The sequence below is a fragment of the Malaclemys terrapin genome, chromosome 18 (assembly GCF_027887155.1).
Source record: "Malaclemys terrapin pileata isolate rMalTer1 chromosome 18, rMalTer1.hap1, whole genome shotgun sequence".
Classification (NCBI taxonomy): Eukaryota; Metazoa; Chordata; order Testudines; family Emydidae; genus Malaclemys; species Malaclemys terrapin.
Window position 1 is genome coordinate 8241097 of NC_071522.1, and position 23351 is coordinate 8264447.

At 41.8% G+C, this 23351-nt stretch overlaps 1 protein-coding gene across 1 annotated transcript; it reads right to left on the reverse strand.

Moving 5' to 3' along the window:
* Positions 1–231: 231 nt before the first annotated feature.
* HEATR6 (HEAT repeat containing 6) lies at positions 232–23303 on the reverse strand. Its single transcript, XM_054008500.1, has 20 exons — positions 23067–23303; positions 20056–20163; positions 19460–19600; positions 17321–17436; positions 15622–15736; positions 15165–15266; positions 14486–14623; positions 12995–13290; positions 12397–12574; positions 10804–11010; positions 10242–10341; positions 9676–10028; positions 8809–8931; positions 8122–8208; positions 6829–6963; positions 5338–5460; positions 3811–3935; positions 2822–2918; positions 2013–2217; positions 232–1266 (listed from the first exon to the last, which is right to left on the reverse strand). Exons 1-20 carry the CDS (start codon positions 23301–23303, stop codon positions 716–718), a joined length of 3537 nt encoding a protein of 1178 aa, XP_053864475.1. The 3' UTR covers positions 232–715.
* Between the last annotated feature and the right edge of the window lie 48 nt (positions 23304–23351).

Consider the following 23351-nt stretch of genomic DNA (forward strand, 5'->3'; position numbering starts at 1 on the left):
GCTGTACTGTATGATCAGACTTGGGACTATGAGTCCAAGACTCGGGTAGGAGTTTATTTTTGAGAAGAGGGGAAGTCAATGGCCCTGCACCAGTGAAGCAGCCCTCCTGTGTAGGACAGGGGCCAGAGTAGATATAAAGTGTGTGAGAATTGATTTACATCAAGCTGTTATTCAAGTATTCCAACTGATATTTGAGTTTATTGTACTAGTGCAATAAATGTGACAAATGTGTCATGCTGAGAAGAGTATACCAACTCTCCATATTTATGATCAATCTGATTTCCAGAAAAGCTAAGGCAGAAAATACCAATTCTGCCCGTGTCCTTTGTGGGCAAGCTTTTGAAGATAGCAGCCAACCGTGATAAAAGGCTTTGGAAACGAGCTCATAAAAAGGCTCTGTTCTTATAAAATATACAAAGAATAAAAAGACATTTGTTTTCAGAATGATAACTCGGTATCAGCTCAGTCACCAGCCAAACCAAATGGAGACAATTTACAACGAACTAAATAGTAGGAAAGTAAATGAGATTAAATGTTTTTTCTCAGCCTTGTAGAACTTTCTCAAGAGTTTCAACTGATTCAAATAAGTCTGAAATAAATGTTTTAATGTTGCTAATAGGAAACCTCTCTCCTGGACATCTTGCATACATGGAAGCGGTGTACTTCCCTCTGCATATAATCAGAAGGCACAATTTACTGCAATAGATTTCTCTTCCTAAGCCTCCGTCAATTCAGTGGAGTTGATGTGGTTTGTCAAGATATCTTCTAGATAAGCAGCTACTAATACTTTAGCTTTGCCTTCTGACAGTTCCTCAATACCACAAATGTGCTCAATAGCTCTTTTCAACAATCGGTCTCTTTCATGGGAGTTTGTGTGTATTCCTGCTTCATCTTCTTCAACCCCCGATTTCATATATTGCAAGACATAGGATCTGATCACATCCCCATTTTCTGCTATAGTTTTCCTAATGAATGGCAGGTCTGTACTGTTTGCCAAGCTTAACAAATGAATCAGAGCCTGGCAGATCTGCGTTCTCAGGCTGGCACTGTATTTGAACTCCAGAAAGTCCTCGGTGTCTTCACTCTTCTGCAAAGCTATAACCAACGCACTCCAGATCTGGGAAAACTGTTCAGTGGTTCCGTAGCGCTCCCTTTGGGTAGGGATGGAGAGGGCCATGGCGGATTTGATTCGGACTTTGAAATTCTTGCATGATTTCACCACTGATGTAAGAGCATTATAGGCTTGTGCAGTCCAAGGAGCTTCTCCTAGGAAGCGCACAAGTTTGCAGTCAATAAAAAATACAAAATCAATGTTACAAAAGCAGCTGTTCACAAAGATTTATTACACTGATCAACCTGGTCTTCATTTGAAGACTCAGGATTTCTGCCATAAACAGAAAATTATCAACTGTGTTTTGATTTATTGAAATAAAAAATATTCTAGCCTTTTCCTCTATATCTGAAAAAAATATACTCAAGTGACATGACATTTAGACTCCACTTGTGTAGCTTATATAACAATTCTTCCAGATAATCAGAATGATACTTTTTGGAAGCTCAGTGATTGAGTAGATGCCATTTATTACAAGGCAGAGGCCTTAATTTATTTTGTTTTGGTTTCACTGAAGGATGAAATTTATTAGCGAGTCCAATATTTTTACATTATCCTGAGTCACTAACCCTCATATCTAGTACCTGCTATTGCCCTGATCCTTCAAACATGCACATACTTTACTACCATGAGTAGCCATATTAAAATCAATGTAGTCAAGTTAAGCATGTACATAAGTGTTTGCAGGAATGAGGTCTATTTAATAAATATCAAATGTACATTCTAGGCCAGATTCTGCCCTTGGTTTCGAGAGAAACATTCTTTTTTTAATTCCAAACACATACATATGCCAGATCAATTCTTAGTAAAAACACAACCTTAAGATTCTTTTTTTGCACAGCTCATTGTGCGTTCCCAAAAAGGTCAGTGAAAATTTTTTAAAAAGGAAGATTTTACTTACCAAGTGGCAAGGCAGGGTTTTTAAATACGTTTCCCAGCGCATAACATGCATTCCACCGTACTTTCATGGTGGCCTCACTCTGGACAGTAGAAATAAGGGCCTGAATGGATTCCTTAATGGTTTCACTAAATCTCGGTTTTACTATGTGATATGGTTGAAGGAAATGAAGCAGATTTCCTAGGGCCCGGACTGCATTGCTCTTTACCTGAAACACAAAGCACAAATTATATTTTCAGTTTATAAACATGCATCTGGCAAGGCCTCTCGGTGCATATACAAAAGTAATTAAATGCATATAGTGCTGAAACAAAATAATTTCAGTTATTTAAAAAAAACCAAAAAAACACTCCTCCGACCCTGTCAAAAAAACAACCCCTCAAACTGCCTCTTCAAAAAGTTCCTGGGAAAATAAGACAGGCTTTACAAAACGCCTGGAACTCCAACCAACTTAGGCTGTGTCCAACTGACAAGAAAAAGCGACACTTTGCACTTCACTCAGTGTAAACACCTAGATGCCAGCAGTCCACATCTCCAGAGGAGACAGCATTATTTTATTCTACACTACTCTAATGGTGGATATGGATTATGGTAATGCCAGTCAGTGGCGTCTCAACATATTTTGCAATACAGCACATAGGATGTGTTTATATGCAACTACTACCATCAACTTCCCCGGTTACGCCAGTCTTATAGATTACTCAAATAAAACACGTTGTAATAAAACGTCAAAAGCAAGTAATGGGTGATTTTAACTTGGCTTTTGGCTTTATGCTTGGATGTATTCCTTTCCCTGCCCCACTGCAGCGTACCTTGTCTTTGTCCTTGGATGCTTCAGTTGCTGATCGTAACATTTTCAGTAGTAGGAGATCTGAGAATTCCTCTTGGAAGCTCTGCCCCATCATTTCCCTAGCAAAAATAAACCACACACCATCCAGGATCAGAGCAGTCAGAAATGGAAAAGACCAGATCAGAGTCAGCCCTTCTGTCAAGAGAAAATACAGTCCCTCTATATAGGGTACATAATTGACTAAGTTGACAATACTCTTGATTTTAACTAAAATGCTGAGATGTAAGACAAACACTGAACACAGTAAAAGCATATGATATTACACCTAATTTAAAATGTAAATCATCATTGCAGGAAAGCCTGCTGGTAGCTCAATAAGACTAATGAAATGCAGACATTCATAAATTGCTATCTGAGAGACAGAAAACAACATAGGAATCAATGGTAAATTTTCAATATGGCAAAAAGTTAACAGCAGGCTTGTCCATCGTTCTGTACTAAGACTGGGGTTGATTAATAAATATATTCACTATCCTATTTACCCTTTCATGTAACACAAGAACAAAGGGATATTCAATGAAATCAAAATGTAACAAATATAAAAAGGATAAAAGGAAATCTCTTTCTTATGCAATACATAACCCGTGGAAGATATGAAACTAAGAGTTTGATGGAATTCAAAAATGGATTAGATCTGGATAATGAAAACATCCACAAGTTACAGAAGGTAGGAATACAAATCCTCACGCTTTGAGGCATAAGGCAAACTCTAATTAAGAGTGGCTAGGAAGAGGCTTCTGGTACAGGCACATTAATCCATAATGTGTCCTCTACAAGGGTTCTTGCACCTTTCTCCAATATTTATGGTAGTGAACACGGTCAAATACAGGATATTGATCTATTTGGACCATTGGTCTGCCCAGGTATGGCAATTCATATATTACTGGGGGACTAATAATCAAGAGCTCAAGCCATTTATAAAGTTTTATTAGCCAAAATGTTGCTACCTACATGTTGACAATCAGCGTGTCTGTAAGGTTGCCCAAGGACCAGGCTGCTTTGGCACGGACGTTTGGAGACTTGTCCTGGAGGGAATTCAGGATAGCATTTGCTGTGTCGGCAACAAACATCACATCCTAGAAAATTAACAGTTTTGTTGTTTTTTTAAAATGAACGGAAGTTCTTTTTTCATTGTCTTTATCGTCACAGTGAAATCTGCAAACACCAGCTCCATTAAAGCAACCGTCTGTGCTAAGTAAAAGCTTTTTTAAAGTATCTCTAATGTTCCCAGTACAGCTTTGTTTCATCTCTAGTTAACAATCTAACTCTAAAGTGTCCAAATTTGCTCCTCTCTTGGGTGACTGCTTCTACATGATTTCACTGCATATTTTAATTTCATTGGTACTTTAGTTACTTTGATTTAAGCATAATTACCTGGACTGACAATCTCATACTCATCAAATGCTATTGTTGAATAAGTAATTGCTTCTCCAAACTCCCTGTTGAGCTGTCTCTCTAATCTTCACTTTTGTGGCATGTTATATTTCGTTTCCATTTCCTTGCCTATGATTAAAGCTTTTCTTCCAAAATATTTTAGACTAAAATTTCAACTTCAGCTACGGTTCAAGTTTGTCAAAATAGTCACCCATGTAAGACTTCACAACCATGTTGCAAAAACAATGGAATCCTCTCTTGCAACCAGATGGGTTAACATGGCTCCAAAGGGCAGTTTGGTCTACCTGCACAGTTGCAAATCCACCGGCCATACACAAACACTTCCCCCAGGCCCCGCTGCATGCTGTGCTGAAGGGAGCTTTACAGTACACAGAGACAGACTCAGCTGCACCTCTTAGAGAGACGGCACAGAACTCGCAGTCCTGACAGGGGCTATCATCGCTCTTAACTAACTTTGCATGCTCCCCATTCTGGGCTGCTCCATAGCCCCTGCCATAAGGGACAGTACTAGGCCTGTCTACGTTACGGCAACCTGTCCCCAGCTGCTCATGGGCCACAACGCTGCCTGGAAACTCTGCAGCATTACGTGCTGTGACCCTATTCCGGACATGCCCCTCCTGCTCCAGCCCCACCCTCCACATGCCCCCAAGCGAGGGCTTGTGCAGGAGTTTTCAGCCCTACAGCTGCCTTCTGCAGCTCCTGCACCGAGGCAATCCTCTCCCAGCCAGAACCAGGGCTTTTAGAGCTTCCTCATACCTAGCTGGCCCTTTCACCTGACAAAGGGGCTGGGGAGAGTGGGGACCTTGCACTGCACCTACAGACACTCCACCTCCTGCCACATTTCACACAGCAAAACTGCATGGGTTCCATTGCCTATAGTGCCCATAGAACAGAGCGGGCAGGGCTGGAAGAAGCACCAGCAAATTGCCAGAATATTTCCAGCTAATATCTCAGCGTGTTGTATTACCATTGGCATAAGAGGGAGGCCTGCTTCCCACAAAGAAACCTCATGCTCTACAACTTGCTGCTCAACAAATGCATTGTTAAGAGTTCCGAGTCAGATAATAACGGCCCATTGCTAACCTGCCTAAGACATGAGAAGAGGACGTAGACTCCAAGGGCTCGTGCAGCAGCAGCTTTCACCAGGGGATTCTCACTGTGATTCAGCCCCAGCAGTAGCGTGATGCACAGTATCTGTCGGTCATCCTGCAATTAGCAATGGGAATAGAGAGACGCATTCCTTAAAAGAGAACAGTGGTGACAATATTGTACTGCAGAGCCCCCTCTTTGGGGAGGGGGGGAAAAGAAAAAGCTAAGAACTGACGTGTGTTTTAAAAAACGAACACCAGGAGTCTACAGAAGCAATGAGAACGTCCCATATTCCTGTACAGCAAATAAGTGGAAGAGCTGGCTGGCATTTGGATGCTACTCAGGAGAACGCCCCACTTTTAACAAATTACCCCAACGCTGGTAAACGGGGCATTGCTGATTTCCCCAAGCTGTATCTTTGTGATACAATGGCAACCAGCTAGGGCATGTGTGCTGGGGAAAAAGGAGCAACAAAAAGGATTGGGGCAGACAATAGGTTCACTACCCACCTGGCTAGAACAGGAACGATTGTAACTGTAGGGGAGCCAACATGCCATGAGAGAGAGTCACTCTTCAGTGTGAAAGCATTAAAGAGGGATCATAAAGCATGTTAAAGTTCACATTGTACAGTTTGTGAGTACACAAGCCTGCAGCCAAGTCAACTGTGCTGCATCAGAGCCATAGGTCAAAGTGGGCAATGACTGACACCGAAGTCTGAAAGGGAAGTGGGATCAAAGTACAGAGAGATGAAGTACACACTGTGCTTGGAGAAGCCGGACCAACAGAATTCCAGGGATATTGCTGCATTAGCAGTTCCTCTGTAAATGAGACCTGGCCGGGTTCTCTGAGGCAAGCAGGGCACAGTGACATGAATGGAGCTGCACAATACAGTGGCTATATGCTGCCAAGGCTTTAAAGTACAGAAGCATATTTCATTGTGTAAAAGGAGAGTAATGCCATCAGATTCAGTTGCAATTGAGAGAGCAAACATTACAGTTTCAGCTACATTTTGCTAGCCAGCCAAATGAAGAAAAAAAAACCAAGTGTGTGAACATCAGTCCACTGCCTTCAGTTCAGCTGTCTGCATGCTTCGCTGAACTTTATCAGCAAAATAGCAATATCTTCCACATCTCACCCACAGAACGAGATTCTAAAGGCCTTTGTTTGCCGTGCAACACAACCAAGCTATTCAACCAGGCCATTAATATTCAAGGCCTCAAAACAGTCTACTGCTTGCTTGAGTAGCTATCTCCTAAAATGCCTCTACAATCAAACTTTTTGAATATTCCCAAGCATGCCTTTTCCAATCTTAATCGGAGATTGTTTACACAGGGTTTTTTAATATGAAAAAATATGAAGATTGGATGTAAAAAAAAAAAGCAGTGACTCCATCCTTCATATGAATTTAACACAGGTTCAATATTAATATAGTTAAGAGGGATAAAAGCTGAAGACTCTAGTACTTAAAAAGATATCGTATTTTACCCGCAGACTGCCGAAAGCTTCCGGTAAGATAGAAGAAAGAGCATCACAGGCACTTGTCTGAAGGGTAGGATGTTGAGCATTCTGAAGGGCACCAGGTAAAGGGCCATTTAACATCATAGTCCAAAAGGTTACAACCTGTAGTGGAGAAATTATGTTTACCAACTGAAACCATTAGACAATTGATGCTGGTGTCAGATGAGCCTGACAATACTGCCCACGTCTCTGATCTCTGAAATGGATGGTCTTTTCTAAGATCATCTTTAAAACATATCTAGTATCACATCAGTGGGTATAAATGAGCATGAAATTGACTATTACAAATCTTAAAATAGTTAGTTGTACAAATAATGTTTTGGCTCGATCTGCTTGTTTCGTTTCTGTTTTATTTATTAACATCCCCTAAAATTATTTTTAAAATAGCCTTCAGTTCACAGAAAGAATATTTAACAGACCTACATTAGTGCCAGAATCCCAATTTCTCAGCTTCAGTGAGCTTGACAAAAACAGCCCCAAGCAATGGATTTCTCGGTGATCACACGCACTAGGGTATCAGCCACCTACTCAGTTCTTGTAGCAGGCAGACTATTGACGTAGGCTCTTGGAGCACTTGACTATGAAATGTGATTGAGGCTGTAGTGCATATCTATCTAGGGTTTTACAGAGCACCCCTATCATATGTGGTATCTGAGCTCCTCAATATTCTTCCTGAACCCAAAGTTACTGCAGAAAGCAGGAGCAAAGGGAAAGTGTACAGTCAATACTTGTGTCTCATAAAAAGCACTTGTCCACAAATCTAAACAATGCTAGTAGGTCTAATTTTAGGCCTAACCAAACTTGACAGAACCCCTTTATGTAAAAAATTTCTGTCTCAAGTAGTCAGACAAGAGATGCCCATCATAACTCACTGTCACTTTCTGAAATTAGCTTGATATTTACCAGGAGGTTTATTTGGCTTTGACAAAGGTTGCCGTATCTGTATTAGGATAGAACGCACACATGCATGCGCAAACACACACAGTGTTAAAATGATAAGTATCAACAACGGCAGTTCTTGTCAGTTCATTTTAATAGCAGGAAACAGCCTATCACAATAAAATCTTACAATCCATGCTTATTTGTAGATCTTTACACTATCATAGTTTGCTGACTCAGTGTATACCATACCAGCATCTAAAGATACTTTGTACTCCCCCTCCACTTTATATCCACATTCAGGTTCAATCACTTTGCTGCAGATTTCACGACATGAGGCTTAATTAGGTGGAATCCCACCTCTAAAGTCCATATACTTACCAAGTTGACAGGTACTTTCTCACTGACAGCAATGGTTGAATCTGGTTTATGCTGTTGTACTATGCCTGTGCCCAGCTCCTCCAGAAGCTGCCAAGAAAAAGAAAATGAACTGGCTCCTTATCAAAGCAAACTCAAGTATTATTTGACTATGGAAATACTTAGCACAAACCTCAGTCATTTACACAATGAATGAAGTCTGTAATTTAACGTTATTTTATATTACACTCTATGACTGTTAGCTCAGAGTTAGTGGAAAAGCCCTTCCTAAATAACGTCTCCAAGTAGGGCAACATAGCAAACTTCTGTGCCAAGATGGATAGAAATGTCTTATGGTATCCAGAACAAAATGAAAACTCCCAAATCAACTGTAATAAATAAGGGTCCAATTCTGGAATGCTTCCACAGCATTCAATGGAATTATGTGTGTGAAAAGAATGCAAGATTGGGGCCAAAACTTGTATTTCTTGATGTACTAGAGTACAGTAATGCACAAGTAGCTATACTATGGAGAAGGGATAGGTCTTGTTTGTAGTGTACTGCATGAAATAGACACAGACGCACATTCAGAGCTCTTTCCATACAATTGTCTTGAATTATAATAAAGGTATTTTCACATCAAGCTTAACTACAAATACTTTTAGAGCATATGTACAGAGAAACACTATCTGCATTTCTCCAAGCTCTTACTTTGGCACCGTGGAGCTGAATGGACGGATCTGTTTCCTCCATGCATTTGCAAGCCACCTCTCCAAGCTCTAACAAATAGCTCTGAGCCACAGAGAAATAGCCTTTCACAAGAAGTGCCAAGACCTGCAGAGTAGGAAAAAAAAATACTGAATGGAATTTACCAAAATGAAAAGAGAGAGAACGTTTTAGTCAATGCAGTAACCATACACTAAACTCTAACATGAGAGCCAGAAAGTACAACACAAACTAGCGAACATAAAAGATATTTGGGCCCTGTAGATTCTATTGTCTTGTTTAACAGAACATGTTGAAAGCACTATCAAGCAAGAACTCGCAGTACATTCATTTCTCAAGTTTAAATGAGCTCTCCTGTAGCTAACTACTACCTAAGCACAAGAGAATCTGCAAAAGTGACAAGCCTTGAATCTCCTGTAGTTTGGCTGTCCTGGTTAATGAAGCCAGCTGTGATAAGCATCCATTACTCTGGCAAGGGAATGAGGCTGCTTAATTTCCTTGGGATGGAAGTGACAAAATTATACTTTTCTACGCTGTTGCATAAAGAATAACAGAGGTGAGTTTATGAGTCTCAATCTTCCTATACAGTGCTTCACTCAGGCAAAAGTCATCTATTGTTAGTATTTCACTTATAGAAGATCTTTCTAGTCAAGATTTAACTTAGATGCAACACTGGAAAGAGAGGCTTACATAGAGAATACTCCCAATTCTTACCAGATGCATACACGCCCTATCATCAAACAAGATTACCAAATCATAAGGGCAGAAAAACCGGCCGATACTGGCGAGATTTGATATTTATTCTTAGTTTCATACATTTAGTTGGCTCTTCTAGCAGTTGTCCATTCCTACCTGTAAAGATTCCAGTCGAACAGGAGAAGGTTCATAGACAGTACCAGCCATGAAGCTAGTATCGCTATCAGAATAGGAATCATCTCTGGGCAGAACAACAGTGGAGATACAAAGACGAATGAGCCAACAAGGCTCTGAAGATGAACTCTCCCAATTGTCCGTGGGTTCCCCTTGTGAAGGTGGGGCTCTTCGCCACCACTCAGAGGAACTGACGCGATGAGGGGTTGCGGTGCCGCTGTTACTTAGTCCGGAAGAACTGGGCTGTTGCAGAAGTAACTGTACTTCTGGTGAAGGAGCTTGAGCGGATACGACAGCGCCTAACAACGTGAGGCTAGAAACCCGGACATTAACATCTGTTAAAGAGAATATGGAAAAATAAAATAAAAGGTAAACACCACTAAACAGTCGAGTTATTTACATAGTTACCAATCATGGGAAATTTTTCTAAATAAATAAATAACCAAACAAATAAATAAAATAAAAAAATACTAGCAATTAAGAATTCGTGCTGAGTTAAGAATCAACATATACAGTGAGAAAAGAATCCAGCCCAGCGCAATGCAAACCTTTATGTCGAATGTATGGCTTTATCTGGTTCCAAACTCTTGTCAACAGACCAGGTTTTAAACGGCTGTACGGTGCATTCGATACCAAATTTGCAAGGCACTAAAACACACAAGAGATAACTGGATGAGAGGTGACAGAGGCCAAACTGAAAATGTGGCTCTCTCATTTTGTACTGTGAGTTAGGTCATTTAGGCAGCTACACTGATTACATTTGCAAATAACTGAAGAGAATTGGTCAGTATTTGAAAATTTGTCCCAAAAGCTTTGCTTCTAGAACAATTATTGTGATCAAACATGACCAACCATAAAAATCGAGCTAGAGAAGGAATATTTTAGAGAAATAATGGGACTTTCCAGACAGACTCAATTTGCTAAGCCTTGTAAGAAAGAGAAAAAACTGCTGTTGTGACCCTGGCAGCTCTCAGGAATTTTGCATAATCACCCTGTCTCAGTCATGTCTGGAAAGCATGAGGTCTGCTTTGAAGGTCATTAGAAAATTGCTTTGAGGCTGAATCGAAGACACTTACAAAATGTAAGCACGTTCAAAGTAAGTGTAAGTACCTTGATGATTTGTGTAAGGGTTTGTGAGGAGGATTCTGCCACCAGGGCTAGCAGCAGACAGCGATGCAACTCTCTGATGCTGGAAGCAATCGTTACAGAGAAAGGAGTGAAAGCTCTTTTATGGTCATGTGCGTCTTCAGCAACAGAAAGAAACTGCTTAGAACCTTCCAAGGTGGCGGAGAGAACTTGAAGAGCGCAGGCCCGAGTCTGAAACGATACAATATTTCAATTCTGTTTCAATCAAAGAAACTGTGGGTAAATGTCAAAAACTTTCCTTATCCTGCTTCTTCACATTCTGTGTGTGCCTGTTACACAGCACCTTTCTACTCGCTGGGGAAAAAAAAGTTACTGCAGAATATGCTAACATGGAACCCAGCTCTGCATGATCGCATTTTGCAACACACTTAAGACAGAACGTCTTTGCATACATGTTAGTATGCAGAGTACGTACTCCGTTAACTGCACAAATGTTATGGCTGCAGGTCAACAGCAGATATTCACAGGCCTGGCTTTGCAATTCACTTATTATCCGGTGTCCATTTCTTTTCATTATTGGGGTATTGGGATTCAACACCTCGTCCCTCAGGTTTCCTTGGATTCTCCTAGCAAAAGCTTATAAATGTTCTGCCCTGTACCATTCAACATCACCACAGAGACCTCCACATCTGGAATTCAGGGCATCCTAAAATGCACGATTCTGGACCTTGCAGATCTTTACTATGCATCAACTAGCTGTTTGTAAATGATAAGGGAAAGTGCCCATCCAGCTCAATACACCTGTCCTTTTTGGGGGTTGGTTTAATCAGCACTTTCCAGCTTTTTTCACCACTCACCTTAATGGCCGCCTCCTCTAGAAACAAACTGAGATTTCTCAAATTCATTCATATTCTGTTTCAGTTGCCTTCCCTGGTACAGCAGTCCATACATTTAGCTTGTGTGTGTGTGAAGCGCCACCATTTCTCAATTTGAAGGGACCATCCCCCTTTTTGAACCTCTTAGGGCTTGTCTACATAGAGAAAACACCCACAATAGCTGGTGAGCACTAGCTACTCCACACTAATTCTCCATGCGGACGCACTGAGTGTGCAGTAAGAGTGCCTTTGTGCACATTAGCTTAATACGCTTTGGAAGTGTGCTACACTAAACCTCCAGAGGGCACCCTTAGTGCGCAAGAAGAGTGTCCATATGCGGAATTAGTGCAGAGTAGCTACTGTGGTTTAAATTCACACTGTAGCTTGCTGCACACGAACTTTCCTGTGTAGACAAATCCTTAACATATAAAAGAAAACTTTTCACACTCTCTTCTAATTTGACCAACTCCTTTCATACCCTTTGGAAACTCTTTGGTCACCTCAAAATTTTCTCCAAGAAAAATAAGTTTAACTCCAATAACCCGGTCTCATAATTTTAGGGTCTACATACATAACAGATCCTTTGTTATCCTAATAATGCGGCCTCTCTTAGTCCTGTGATACAGTGAGACAGGCCACAAAGACCCCAGCAAGACTGCTCTATTATACTAAAGATCAAGGAAGGCAAATCTGAAGACTAGTTCTTGAAAAACAAGGCTTTCAGGACAGCAAATTCCCTTACCTTTGGAGAGGGATCCTTCAATGCAATAGTCATCAAGGACACAGACTGTGGGCTGCCTATTCCAGGTGTATCAGGAACAAATGCTGACCAGTAGCCATAAAGAACTTTTTTTTCTATTGATTTGATAGTGGAAAGGAAACAGGCTAAAGCCCCTTGACGAACTTTGGCTTGATAAGATCTTTAATGAAACAAAAAGATGAATTAATAGCAGCTCTGAAAAAATAATTGATTTGACCTCATTTATTCAGGTTCCTGACTAGCTACAAGAACTTCAAGTAGAATAGCGAAGGCCAAAAGGTAAAAAAAGAAAAGAAAGTATCAGTTTACTTTCAAACTACTACTAATTACCACCTTTCAACTTTCTTAGTTAATAAATTATATAAATCACATTAAATGATTTCACTAAAAGTTTCATTTAAGAATCCAGTACTGGGATTGTGTGAGTGGAAGGGTGAGTAAAACGCTGCACATGTGCAAAACTGGTGCCAGATCTACAAAAAGGACAAAAAGCATCATTTAACATGCCACACAAGCACGATTGTTATGAATCACAGTATTATTTGCTTCCATGCTTTACATTGACATGAACAACAATAACCTCATTTTGCTTTGTATTCCACCTTCAGCATCAGAATACTCCGACTCACTGCTGCTGATTCTTTTCCAGGTGGGATGGCATGATGATAAGTGATCCTTTCCAGCAGGCATGTAAGCAGCATCTAATGCATGATTCCAGGGATTCAGACAAGGACTATTTTGTGCATTGCCTGAATGTAACTGAAATATATCCATTCCATGGATTGCTCCATCTCCTACATCACTTTCTAATTCTTCTTTCACTTCTTCCCCCAATTGTCCTTTCTTTTGTTTCCCCTTGGACTTTTTCCTTCGGGTCTGTGTCAAGAGGAAAAAATAACACAAAATGCTGAGACAAAAGTAAGAATTTTGCAACCAGAAAAGATTTTATTATTCTGAAAATCTCTTTGAATAACAAAGTCACTTCTGAGAAAAAGAGACTATAAAATCCCAAAAAGTAGCATAAATGAATAAACTCCAGCGCGGTCAGTACTTAAGTTCACCAACATGGAGATGCATATTTTATAAGCACCTAGATAGATGGCTTATTGTAGGGAGGCAGATTGTCAGTGTATGTATAATTAATGTATGTAACTAAATACCTGTGACCAAAACTTTTTCTTTGGCTGGCTAAAGACAATCAGATCTTAATTGATTTCAGCTTCCATACTCCATTTATTAAGACGATAAAATAAACTTATTAACAACATCTTAATGTCCCATAGGTACATGTTACAAGACTGGTTTGCTTGGACATTTTGGATACAAACCTCTAGATATATATAAATGCTAACCTCCAACTATCAGTGTAACTACAAGAGTTTCCACAATTCTCCTTTATTTTTCTTTAGAAAAAACTATTTTTACATTGAGACACTTAACAGTAGGATATCTTTTCAGGTGTTTTATGTACATGTTCCTGTAGCTCTTTTGGATTTATAGGAGATATTCATTAACTTTAAAAGAAGATTAGAAGCCAACAAAATGACCCTACAGCTTTATTTTGTTTAATGTCTTTCATGTAATCTGTAACCCAAAACACTTTACAGGGTTAAATAATAAACAGCAAAGGGAGAGAGAAACGGAGATACCTAAACAAGGGAGACAACTCATTTTTAGATGAGCCTGACTTCCCTAGGAAAAAGTAAAAGTGATTGTGTGTTAGAAGAGAAGTAATGTAATTTGTGATGGAAAATGCCACAGCTAGTCTGCCACCATCAGTCCCACATCTGCAGGCCACAAGTTCTTGACTACAAATGAATAACTGATGCACACAGCTAGAGTCAATCAAATCAATCGCTGCAGAACCCTCTGTTTTAGTCATCTGACTTTACGAGCAATTTGTTAATCAGTGCAGAAATTTATAATCAATGCCATTAAGGCAAGCAATGTGAAATACACCACACGCTGAGCACGTGAAGGAACTTTCAGCCATTAACACCAGAACAGGAAATATCCAGTCAAAACAAATAAACACACACAAAAATCAACATGTGGTATAATTTAAGTTTACCCCTGTTTGCTTAATGGTGCTCAATTCCGACTGCTCCTGTTTGACAGGTGATCGTCCATCATACTGAGGAAGAGGAGCTGGGTACAAGACTGCAGGCATTTCCACGTTCAGTCCAGGAAGCCCATAGAACATGCATTTCTAAAACAGTAACAAGAAATCCAGTTGGATGTGCAAAGAATTGTCGTACATTCAGGTGCTCACCAATTGTTTTCAGTTTACCTTACGAGTTTCTTCTCTGGGTCTTGTCTCCCTAAGCTCACACCCAAGCTGCCAATGGCAGGTAAGTCAGCATGAGGAGACTCAAATAGCACAATAAAATGCCTGCATAGTAATTCTGATTCTCTAATCAGACATATTTTGGCAACCAAATTCAACTATTTCTAGAAGGATTTTAGCAAGGGTCCAGCACTGAAGCTAATGGGAGACTTGCCTCTTAACCATCAAGGCGTTGCAACCCCCTTCTTTGTGAGAGGAAGTACAAGTGAGAGAACTGAAGGCTTTATCATATTCTAGAGAGAACTTTTCCCCTTTTTCCATGTCTTTCATTCCATTTTTCAATCAACTCTCCACCTGATTCTTTTTTCTGTCTTCTCTACCTTTTCCCACTTAAAGTGAAACAGGAGCACACACTATACAGTCTGTCTCTCTAAAAGTGGATTTAAACCAAGAAACTATTCACCTTTAATACAGCAAGAAGGGACCCAAGCTGATCAGTCTGCATTAGCTTCATCTTCCCACCATTTAAGAGTGACTGGATACCTTTCAGAGCATTCTGTAACAGCTGAAAATAACTTTGAATTAGGCAACACACACAAATACAGCATCTTTCAACTTATGAACTTCATACCTTATATTGTGCAAAACAACATGACTGCTTAGCACCACTGAGATACCGGCAACTACTTTCATATTACTCAAGTAAAATGAGGTTAGAGATATTAGCGAAGTCTCAGCTGGCAATATTCCAAATCACAAGATGTGTACAGCCTCTGCCAAACAGGAAGCCTTTGATTATAACAGACTTACTTATTTCAAATCAAATTTTAAAAGTTGTCTAGCTGTTCCACTGCAAAACATAGTTTTACGTAGTATAACTTTATAATTAGTGTATTTCAGCAGATTAGACTCATACATACCATACAAAAAGTGATGTCATCTACATCAGAAGTTTTTGAAGACTGTAACACACTTAGGAAAGTTTGAAAGCACAGACTTCTGTAAGACTCATCCAAGTATGGCTGTCCAGGCACACTAAAATGAAAGTGGATGCAGCTGGTCAAGATGTGGCTTTCAATATAAAGCTATACAAACTGTTCTTACAGATAACGTTACAAAAGCTCAGATCTCTCCCTCCCCAGCATAGCAGAGACATGGAGTGGGACTGCACTTTGGCACCTACAAAGGATGAAACTCTAGCACCGTAAATACTATCTGGAAACACTGGTTAGTAAAATCTCAGTACACCTTAAATTTACTCTAACTTTTGGCTTCTCCTGCCTGATTAAAGTGGATTCCTAAGTTTGGTTTTCCAGGCTGCGAGTAGGTGCAGAATGACACCAACAGGAGCGGTGTCACTATTCTGCTGGGAATGTCCTCAGACACGGGTGCCCAGGTGAATTAATGAAGCTGCATGCATATATCTTGGGATACAATTTAGCCCTTAATATGACCCTGAAAGGCTTTTACATTTTCCTTCATTTTTGTGAAAACACAGACTGCCTTAATGCAGTGACATGTTTACCATTTTTTTATTTAAATAGCCACCCATCTTCCTTTACTAATGAATATAAAGAAGGCAATCACTACACCACTTCAATCTGTGCTACCTGCATATCAGATTATCATAACATGACCATTAGTGCAGTGGCTCTAGACTCATTAAACAACTTTCTTTGTGCTGGATCCCTAAGCAGCTGGTGCCCATATGTTTAATTACTTCAAGTCACCGGTGTGCACGTTTGATAATGTTCACCAAACGACTCAAATACTGCAAGTGATTTTCCTGACAGTAGAATCCAATTAGAAAATCACATTCAAAACCACCAGACGCTGCACTTTGCTCATATCTAAGTGACCTCATCCAGGACCTCAGAAGACTCTTCTTTTTTAAGGGTCCCATTCCGTGGGACATCAAACCTTCCTTCATAATTGCAAAGCTCTTTAGAGCAGGTCTAAACTCCTGCTGGCTTAGACTAATAAATTATTCAGTCTAAGTTTGTCATAGACAAACAAGAAAAAACGTCCCTCTGTATTTGAATAGTTTAGTGGAGGTTTTCAGATGTAATGAGATCTTGCTCTGGCATCAACTTATTAATTCTTGGAATCTTATAACAAATCATTCATAGACCAACCATTCCAGTGCAACAGATAATCCCAATGCAAGATGTAATCAATTGTTTCACAAACATTAACAACCACATTAACCGACTGACTACTGCTGCACAGACCAGGTACCAGAACATACCTGCCTTTCCCCCCCTCTTAAATTAAATGTCCTTAATAATAATTTATTTTTGGAAATCTGAGAATTCCTGGTTTTCCCCGAATGAGTATGACAACGGCTAGGAGCACTGCAGTTTTAACTTTCACACACAAGTCATGTTTATAACTTCCAGGATGTAACACAGAACAAAGCTGTTGGGAAAAAAAAATCTTCTTCTTTTGGCTTTAATCAAAAGGCAAAGTCCCATTAATCAACGTGGCCCTGAAACCATCGCATTGCTCTTGCCTTTACTGTGCTTAGCAGGTGGACTGAACAGGCTGGCTGTCAGCATTCCCAGACACCCATCTTTTAAAGCACCCATACAAATCACTTTAAAAGACTTGATTTAATACCTGAGACATAGATTTGCCATGCTGTGTACTGCTGCCCTCCTGAGTTCCACGTCAGGCTGAGCAAGATCACTGAACTGTACCAAGAGTCCGCTCTTCCCCAGCAAATCCGGGAGATACTAAAATAAACCATTAACAGTCACTATGGGCCAACAAGATACACAGTCAGGTCTGGTGAATGCAAATCAATTGGCAAATTCCCTTTTTACTTCAGAACAACAGATCTACAGTCAATATGATATAAATCAAGCTACTCCTTAAATCTTATAGTTAGATATAAATATACCAACTACAGAATAGGTTTGACTGATATTCAGACAGAACTAAGATTTCTATATCCTCTGATTAGAAATGATGTTCAGTTGCAAAGTTGTCATTCATTATTATGGAGGCATTGGTCATGACGCTATAGTTCAGACTACGTTCCATTTTGTACTTAAACAGAGCTGCAACCTCCTTGTTTTGAATGAAAAATATGGCCCACCCTTCCCAAATTTACAGCACTTGCTCTTTGGGTATAGAATGAATTTTCTGAGCATTTAAAAGTAAATCCGTTAACTAGTTTATAAAGTAAAATTAATTTAAAAATGCGTTAAGAAATTTACTGTCTGCGTTTGTCTTTTCTCGGTCCCAAAAGTTCTTAACAATGGAACAACATAGACACTTCACATTTTGCAGATAATTAAAGTTAATTAATATCTTGTACACAGACTATATCTGAAGATACTAGGTTGTAATTAAGCTAAGTTATTAACAATTGTATCTAATTGCTATTGTTATACAGCCTACAGACAGGTTCAAGTCAACAGCTCAGGAACTCTTAAGAGGTATCATTGTGACATCACAGGTAACTCAGCCCATGAATACCTTTCTTCTACAGCTAATTTGCAAGCAAAAATGATATTGGTTGTAATGAGTCAGTGGTGTCAGGAGTTCACAGTGGTAGGCCACTTAGCGCAGCTGTCACTGCTCTTTAAAGAGCCGATAGCTTCATGCTAACTTCGGCATCAGTGCTTGAAAGGCTCTCATGGCACTGCTATTTCGGCTCCATTGTACAATGAGGGTTTGATCCTGCTGCTGCCTGAATCTCAGGTTCCCGTTGAGCGCCAGGAGCCCCGAGGGAGCGTGCTGACAGGGCCGGCTCCAGGCACCAGCGCGGCAAGCAGGTGCTTGGGGCGGCCAACGGAAAGGGGCGGCACATCCGGCTCTTGGGCCGCGGGTCCCCCAGTCCTTCTCGGAGTGAAGGACCTGCCGCCGAATTGCCACCGAAGAATGAAGCGTCGGCGGTAGAGCTGCTGCTGATCGTGCGATTGCGCCTTTTTTTTTTCTCCCCCGCCCCCGCCACTTGGGGTGGCAAAAACGCTGGAGCCGGCCCTGTGTGCTGAACACCCTGGAGAGTGGTGCATAATCCAAAGCCCACTCCTGCACAGGAATCTGCCCTTAGAGCAGGAAATGGGCTCTCACAGGGAGGCGGTGCACATGCTGCAGAAGGGCAATTCTGTCTAGGGTCAACTCTCCATCTGGCTGAGATGGGGACACCAGGGGCCGGCCTGCCTTCACACAACCATCTAAACCAATAAGTCAATTGCAAATTAAGGTCCACATTCACCAGTGTGCTGTAGCTGCTTTGTGCTGATCTGGCGACGCTAAGCAGCTGTACAAGCAGATAATGATTAACTGGCTCGTGTGCTCTGGCTGCTTTGGGGTTACTTTGCCCTATAATGATGCTAAAAGTGGAAAAAATATGAAAAAAAATCTGAAGCGTATATTAAAACAATTTAATCTAATCTGGAACAACAAACAGTAAAACATAATGCTATGGTTATTGTACAGCCTCACAACAGGGCAAAGTTAAAGTTGTTTGGTGCCTTCACTGTGAATTTCTTGCCTTAATATGTTTGGATTTCTCTTCAGTGTAACCTTAACTTTGAATTTCATGGATTTGTAACATGGATTTGTAACATCCCTGTAATGTGCTTTACCCTTCAATTACTGACACTATGTTAGGAGTTAATGTTGAGAGGATGTGTGTCTGGGAATATGACATTTTTCTTTTCTTTTGGAGGAAAGGAAGTGTAGGGAATCTGAGGCTTTGGAGTTCACTTTCTCTTAGCAATAAATTCAGCACAGCTTTCAACCTACCTTCTGACAGTTAGGTCCATTGTTGTAAACAAGAGCTGCTAAGGCTTGCAGAATTTCAGTGTGTGTCCAAGAGCTGCACTGTTTGAGAGCAGAGATGGAATAGGACAGAAGAAAATCCAAATTCTGTTCATCAACCACTACCTGTCATCATATAAAAATACAGAATTTAAAAAGAACTTCCAAAAGGCATCCTTATTATATTGCACATTGTTCAAGTCAGGGTAACATTCCTCTAGCTGGGTAGTGACTCAAATGATTTGGCTGTTAGAAATTCATGCTGCTACAGAAACAGCCTACATTTAGGAAACGGCCACGGGATTCTTGTTTTCCCCAAGACTGAAGGCATGATACACAAGCTTTTTTGTCTCCTGTGAGAGGGTCAGCACATGTAGTTCTTACATCAGCAACCCTTTAGCCAGACATAGCCAAGCTAGGACTGTAGATCAGAAGAATGGCAGGATGAATAGGAAGGTGAAAATCCAAGCACATTCATATTAGGTCCTCTCTATTGGTTCTGCCTCATGGAGGCGAGAGCCCTTTTGGCCCACATCCATGTGCTTGGAAGGGTAGGGACAGAACCATCAAATTTTCCATACCTGGAATCTGTTAAGTAAATGATGAATGAGCTGACAAACTTTGTTGACAAGATGTTCCTGATTGAGAGGAACCAGTTGACAGGCTTGAACAAGTAGAGCACAAACATCCTGGAGAAAAAAAAAAAAAAGAGGCAGAAGCTTTAATGATTATTTATCACTGAGACAATACAAAATTGTGGCTCCAGAGTAGAGACCATCCCACCAGCTAAGGTCTCAATTGTGCAAATGGATTTGCAAGGGCAGAACACCTGGATCCATGGTCTAGATAACTTAGTCCTGTCATGAGTGCAGGGGACTGGACTAGATGACCTCTCGAGGTCCCTTCCAGTCCTGTGATTCTGTGTGGAGCACAACTGAAGTCAACAGAGCACCTAGTGAGTAGACTGTCCCACTGATTGTCCATATGACATAGGCATCCAACTGCCTCTAAACATGCAAAATACCACTTAAGAAACCAGCACTGAGAGAAATAATATTTAAAGACCAAGGCATAACATATAATAAAGGCCAAAGAAAAAAGAGGAGGTAGGAAACCAAGGAACAGAGGAAAGGAAAAAGGAGCAATGTCTAAAATATTAGGGTGAAAGGAAAAGATTATCCTAAGCACTTCCCAAAATGAAAAGAAAAGCTGGGCGACTGCTGTGAAAAACAAATAGGAAGACTAATGGGTAATTAAAGACTGTTACTGAATGTCAGAGTAGCATGCTATATACAACAGACCCGCAATAAATTATCTTCATTTTTGCATAGTTAATTTATTCCCCCGACAAAACAATTACTAAGATGTTGTGCAGTAATTAGAAGAACAGGAGTACTTGTGGCACCTTAGAGACTAACAAATTTATTAGAGCATAAGCTTTCGTGGACTACAGCCCACTTAGCTTATGCTCTAATAAATTTGTTAGTCTCTAAGGTGCCACAAGTACTCCTGTTCTTCTTTTTGCGGATACAGACTAACACGGCTGTTACTCTGAAACTTGTGCAGTAATTGAGAATCTAAATGCTGCAGAGACAGGAAATTGTCAAAGAAAGTGCTAACAACCACCTTAATTATGTCCATCATCTTCTCCTACCCATGGCATATAAACCAGAGATGTCTGCTACCACTGACCTTACCCCACTGCAGACGACTATTACAGCACAACTCGGCCATGGCTTCCAGACTCCCTGCTGCGAGAGCTGGAAGCATGGCATTCCTAAAAGCCGTGACTCTCAGAGTATGTATATGTGGTAGCTGGAGGATGCTACCCAGGGTGGATAGACAGACTTGAGCTAGCATGCTAAAAACAGCAGCATGGTCATGATGGCTTTGGTTAGTTGCCCGAGTATAAGCCCACCTGACCCCCTAGGTACTCACTTGAGTGGCTAGTCCGAGCTGCCACCTATGCTACCATGGCCACACCGCTATTTTTTGAGCACTAGCCTGCAAGAGCTAGTGCATGTATGTCTACATGCACTTGGAAGTGCCCTCCCAGCTGCTGTGTAGACAGCACTGCAGGGTCTAGGCTTCTGACACTACAATAAGGAGCCTGAGAGGCTAAACGCAAGCTGGGGCTCTCAGGACTTCCAGGATTCCTGCTACTGAGCTGGGCTCCCCAGGATTCCCAACTCTCAGGGCAGCTGGCTTCCCAGGCTATGGGATTCAGGCAGCCCAGGGAGCCAACTTGCCCAGGAGGTTGGAGGCTCTGGGGTCCCCAGTCCTGGGAGAGTGGGCATGGCCAACCTGTCCCAGAACTTGCTAAAGGGGCGGGGACTGTGAAACTGACATGAATAATGTCAATTTCACAGAGGGACTGATGGGGAATCCAGGAAACCTACTTCCTTTCAGAAACAATGTATTTTGGAACTTCTAGTTCTTGGGAAATTTTGAAAAAAAATTGGGCTTGTTCTGAAACCAAACTTCAAAATGATAAAATTTCCCATAAACTGGAAATTCCAATTTTTGGCCAGCTCTGGTGCGTTGTGACCTATCGATAAGCTAGTAGGTCTATCAGCCATATAAAGAGGGTAGATGAGGGGAAGCAGGCAGAGTTAACATGGTTATAACACCAGGAAGTGGACAAAGGGCGCCTGACCCATATGTGAATTGCAACAGAGGAGCAGAGCTAATGTTAACGTTACAATTCCCTGACTGTTGTTTCAGTAAGCACGTGGGGCTGCAACAGCAAGGAAACTGGTTCAACAGTGGATCGCCAAAATGATCTGGTTTACACTTGAAAGTTGTACCAATATAACTATGCTGGTTAGGGGATGATTTTTTTTTTTAACCTAAACAGTTATACTCGTTAGTAAAAGCTCTAGATATACCCATGCTAGTATAAAGGTGACTTATGCCAGTATAGTTATTCCCTTTCCCATATGGGAATAGCTATACTGACATAAAGCACAACTATCCTGACAGAAGTGCATCCAGACTAGGGGCTGTACCACTACCTACACCGTGATAGTAGGAAAGAAGTACAAGTTTCTAGTGTAGACATGGCCATTCTGAACGTTTCCATCCTACAGGTGGGCTGAGAACAGGCCTGTACTGAACCATTACGCTCAACTGGGGCAGCAACACTCATCCCCCTCCATGTTATGGTTTAAATCATGATCAGTCTCTGGGGGACAGGTGGCATTTCCACAGGGAGAGCAAACCATGGGGGGGGGGGGGCAGCAAGGGAGCACCCTCAGTGATAGCCTGGCAGAGTATTAGGAGATAGGACTAGTCCCACCCCACCCAGCTTCCTTTACTCCAGACCCTCACTCCCGCCAACCCTTCCGAGCTGGTGCAGCCCCTCCCTGCCCCCGCCCCAGCTTCCATCCCACACTCACCTGGGTCCCATCCTGCCCCCCCCACCCACCGAGCTTCCTCCCTTCCCACCCCACCCCGGTCCCCATTTCCCCCTGCCGGTCCCTCGAGCCCGCCTGGACCGGCTTGGCCCCGCCCCGTGTCGGGCTCATTCCCCAGCCCGGTACCCGCGGGCTCGATCGCCCCCCGCCCCGTGTCAGGCTCGGGCCCCCGTTACCTGCGGGCTCGGCGCCCCCGTGGGCCCCGGCGCCCCCGGGCCGCAGTTCTCGGAGATGAGCTGGTCGAACAGCAGGTGCAGCTCGGTGCGGCGGCCGCTCTCGCCCTCCTGAGCCGGGCCGGGCAGGGGCCGCAGCGCGCCAAGCCGGGCCAGGTAGCGCCGGATGGAGCCGCTGGGCTCGGGCTCGGGGCCCGCTGCCTCCTCCCCAGGTCCCGCCACTGCCACCGCCGCCGCCATCTTCCCCGGCCGGGCCGGCGTCAGCGCTATGGCAACCGGGTAGTACTT

Excerpts from the sequence above, each read along its gene's own strand:
- HEATR6 (XM_054008500.1), bottom strand. The coding sequence starts at position 23,303 with ATGGCGGCGGCGGTGGCAGTGGCGGGACCTGGGGAGGAGGCAGCGGGC. Across the intron at positions 17,437-19,459 it reads ATGGACCTAACTGTCAGAAG|TATCTCCCGGATTTGCTGGG; the intron begins GTAGGTTGAAAG and ends GGTTTATTTTAG. Across the intron at positions 11,011-12,396 it reads TGAAGGATCCCTCTCCAAAG|ACTCGGGCCTGCGCTCTTCA; the intron begins GTAAGGGAATTT and ends GTATCGTTTCAG.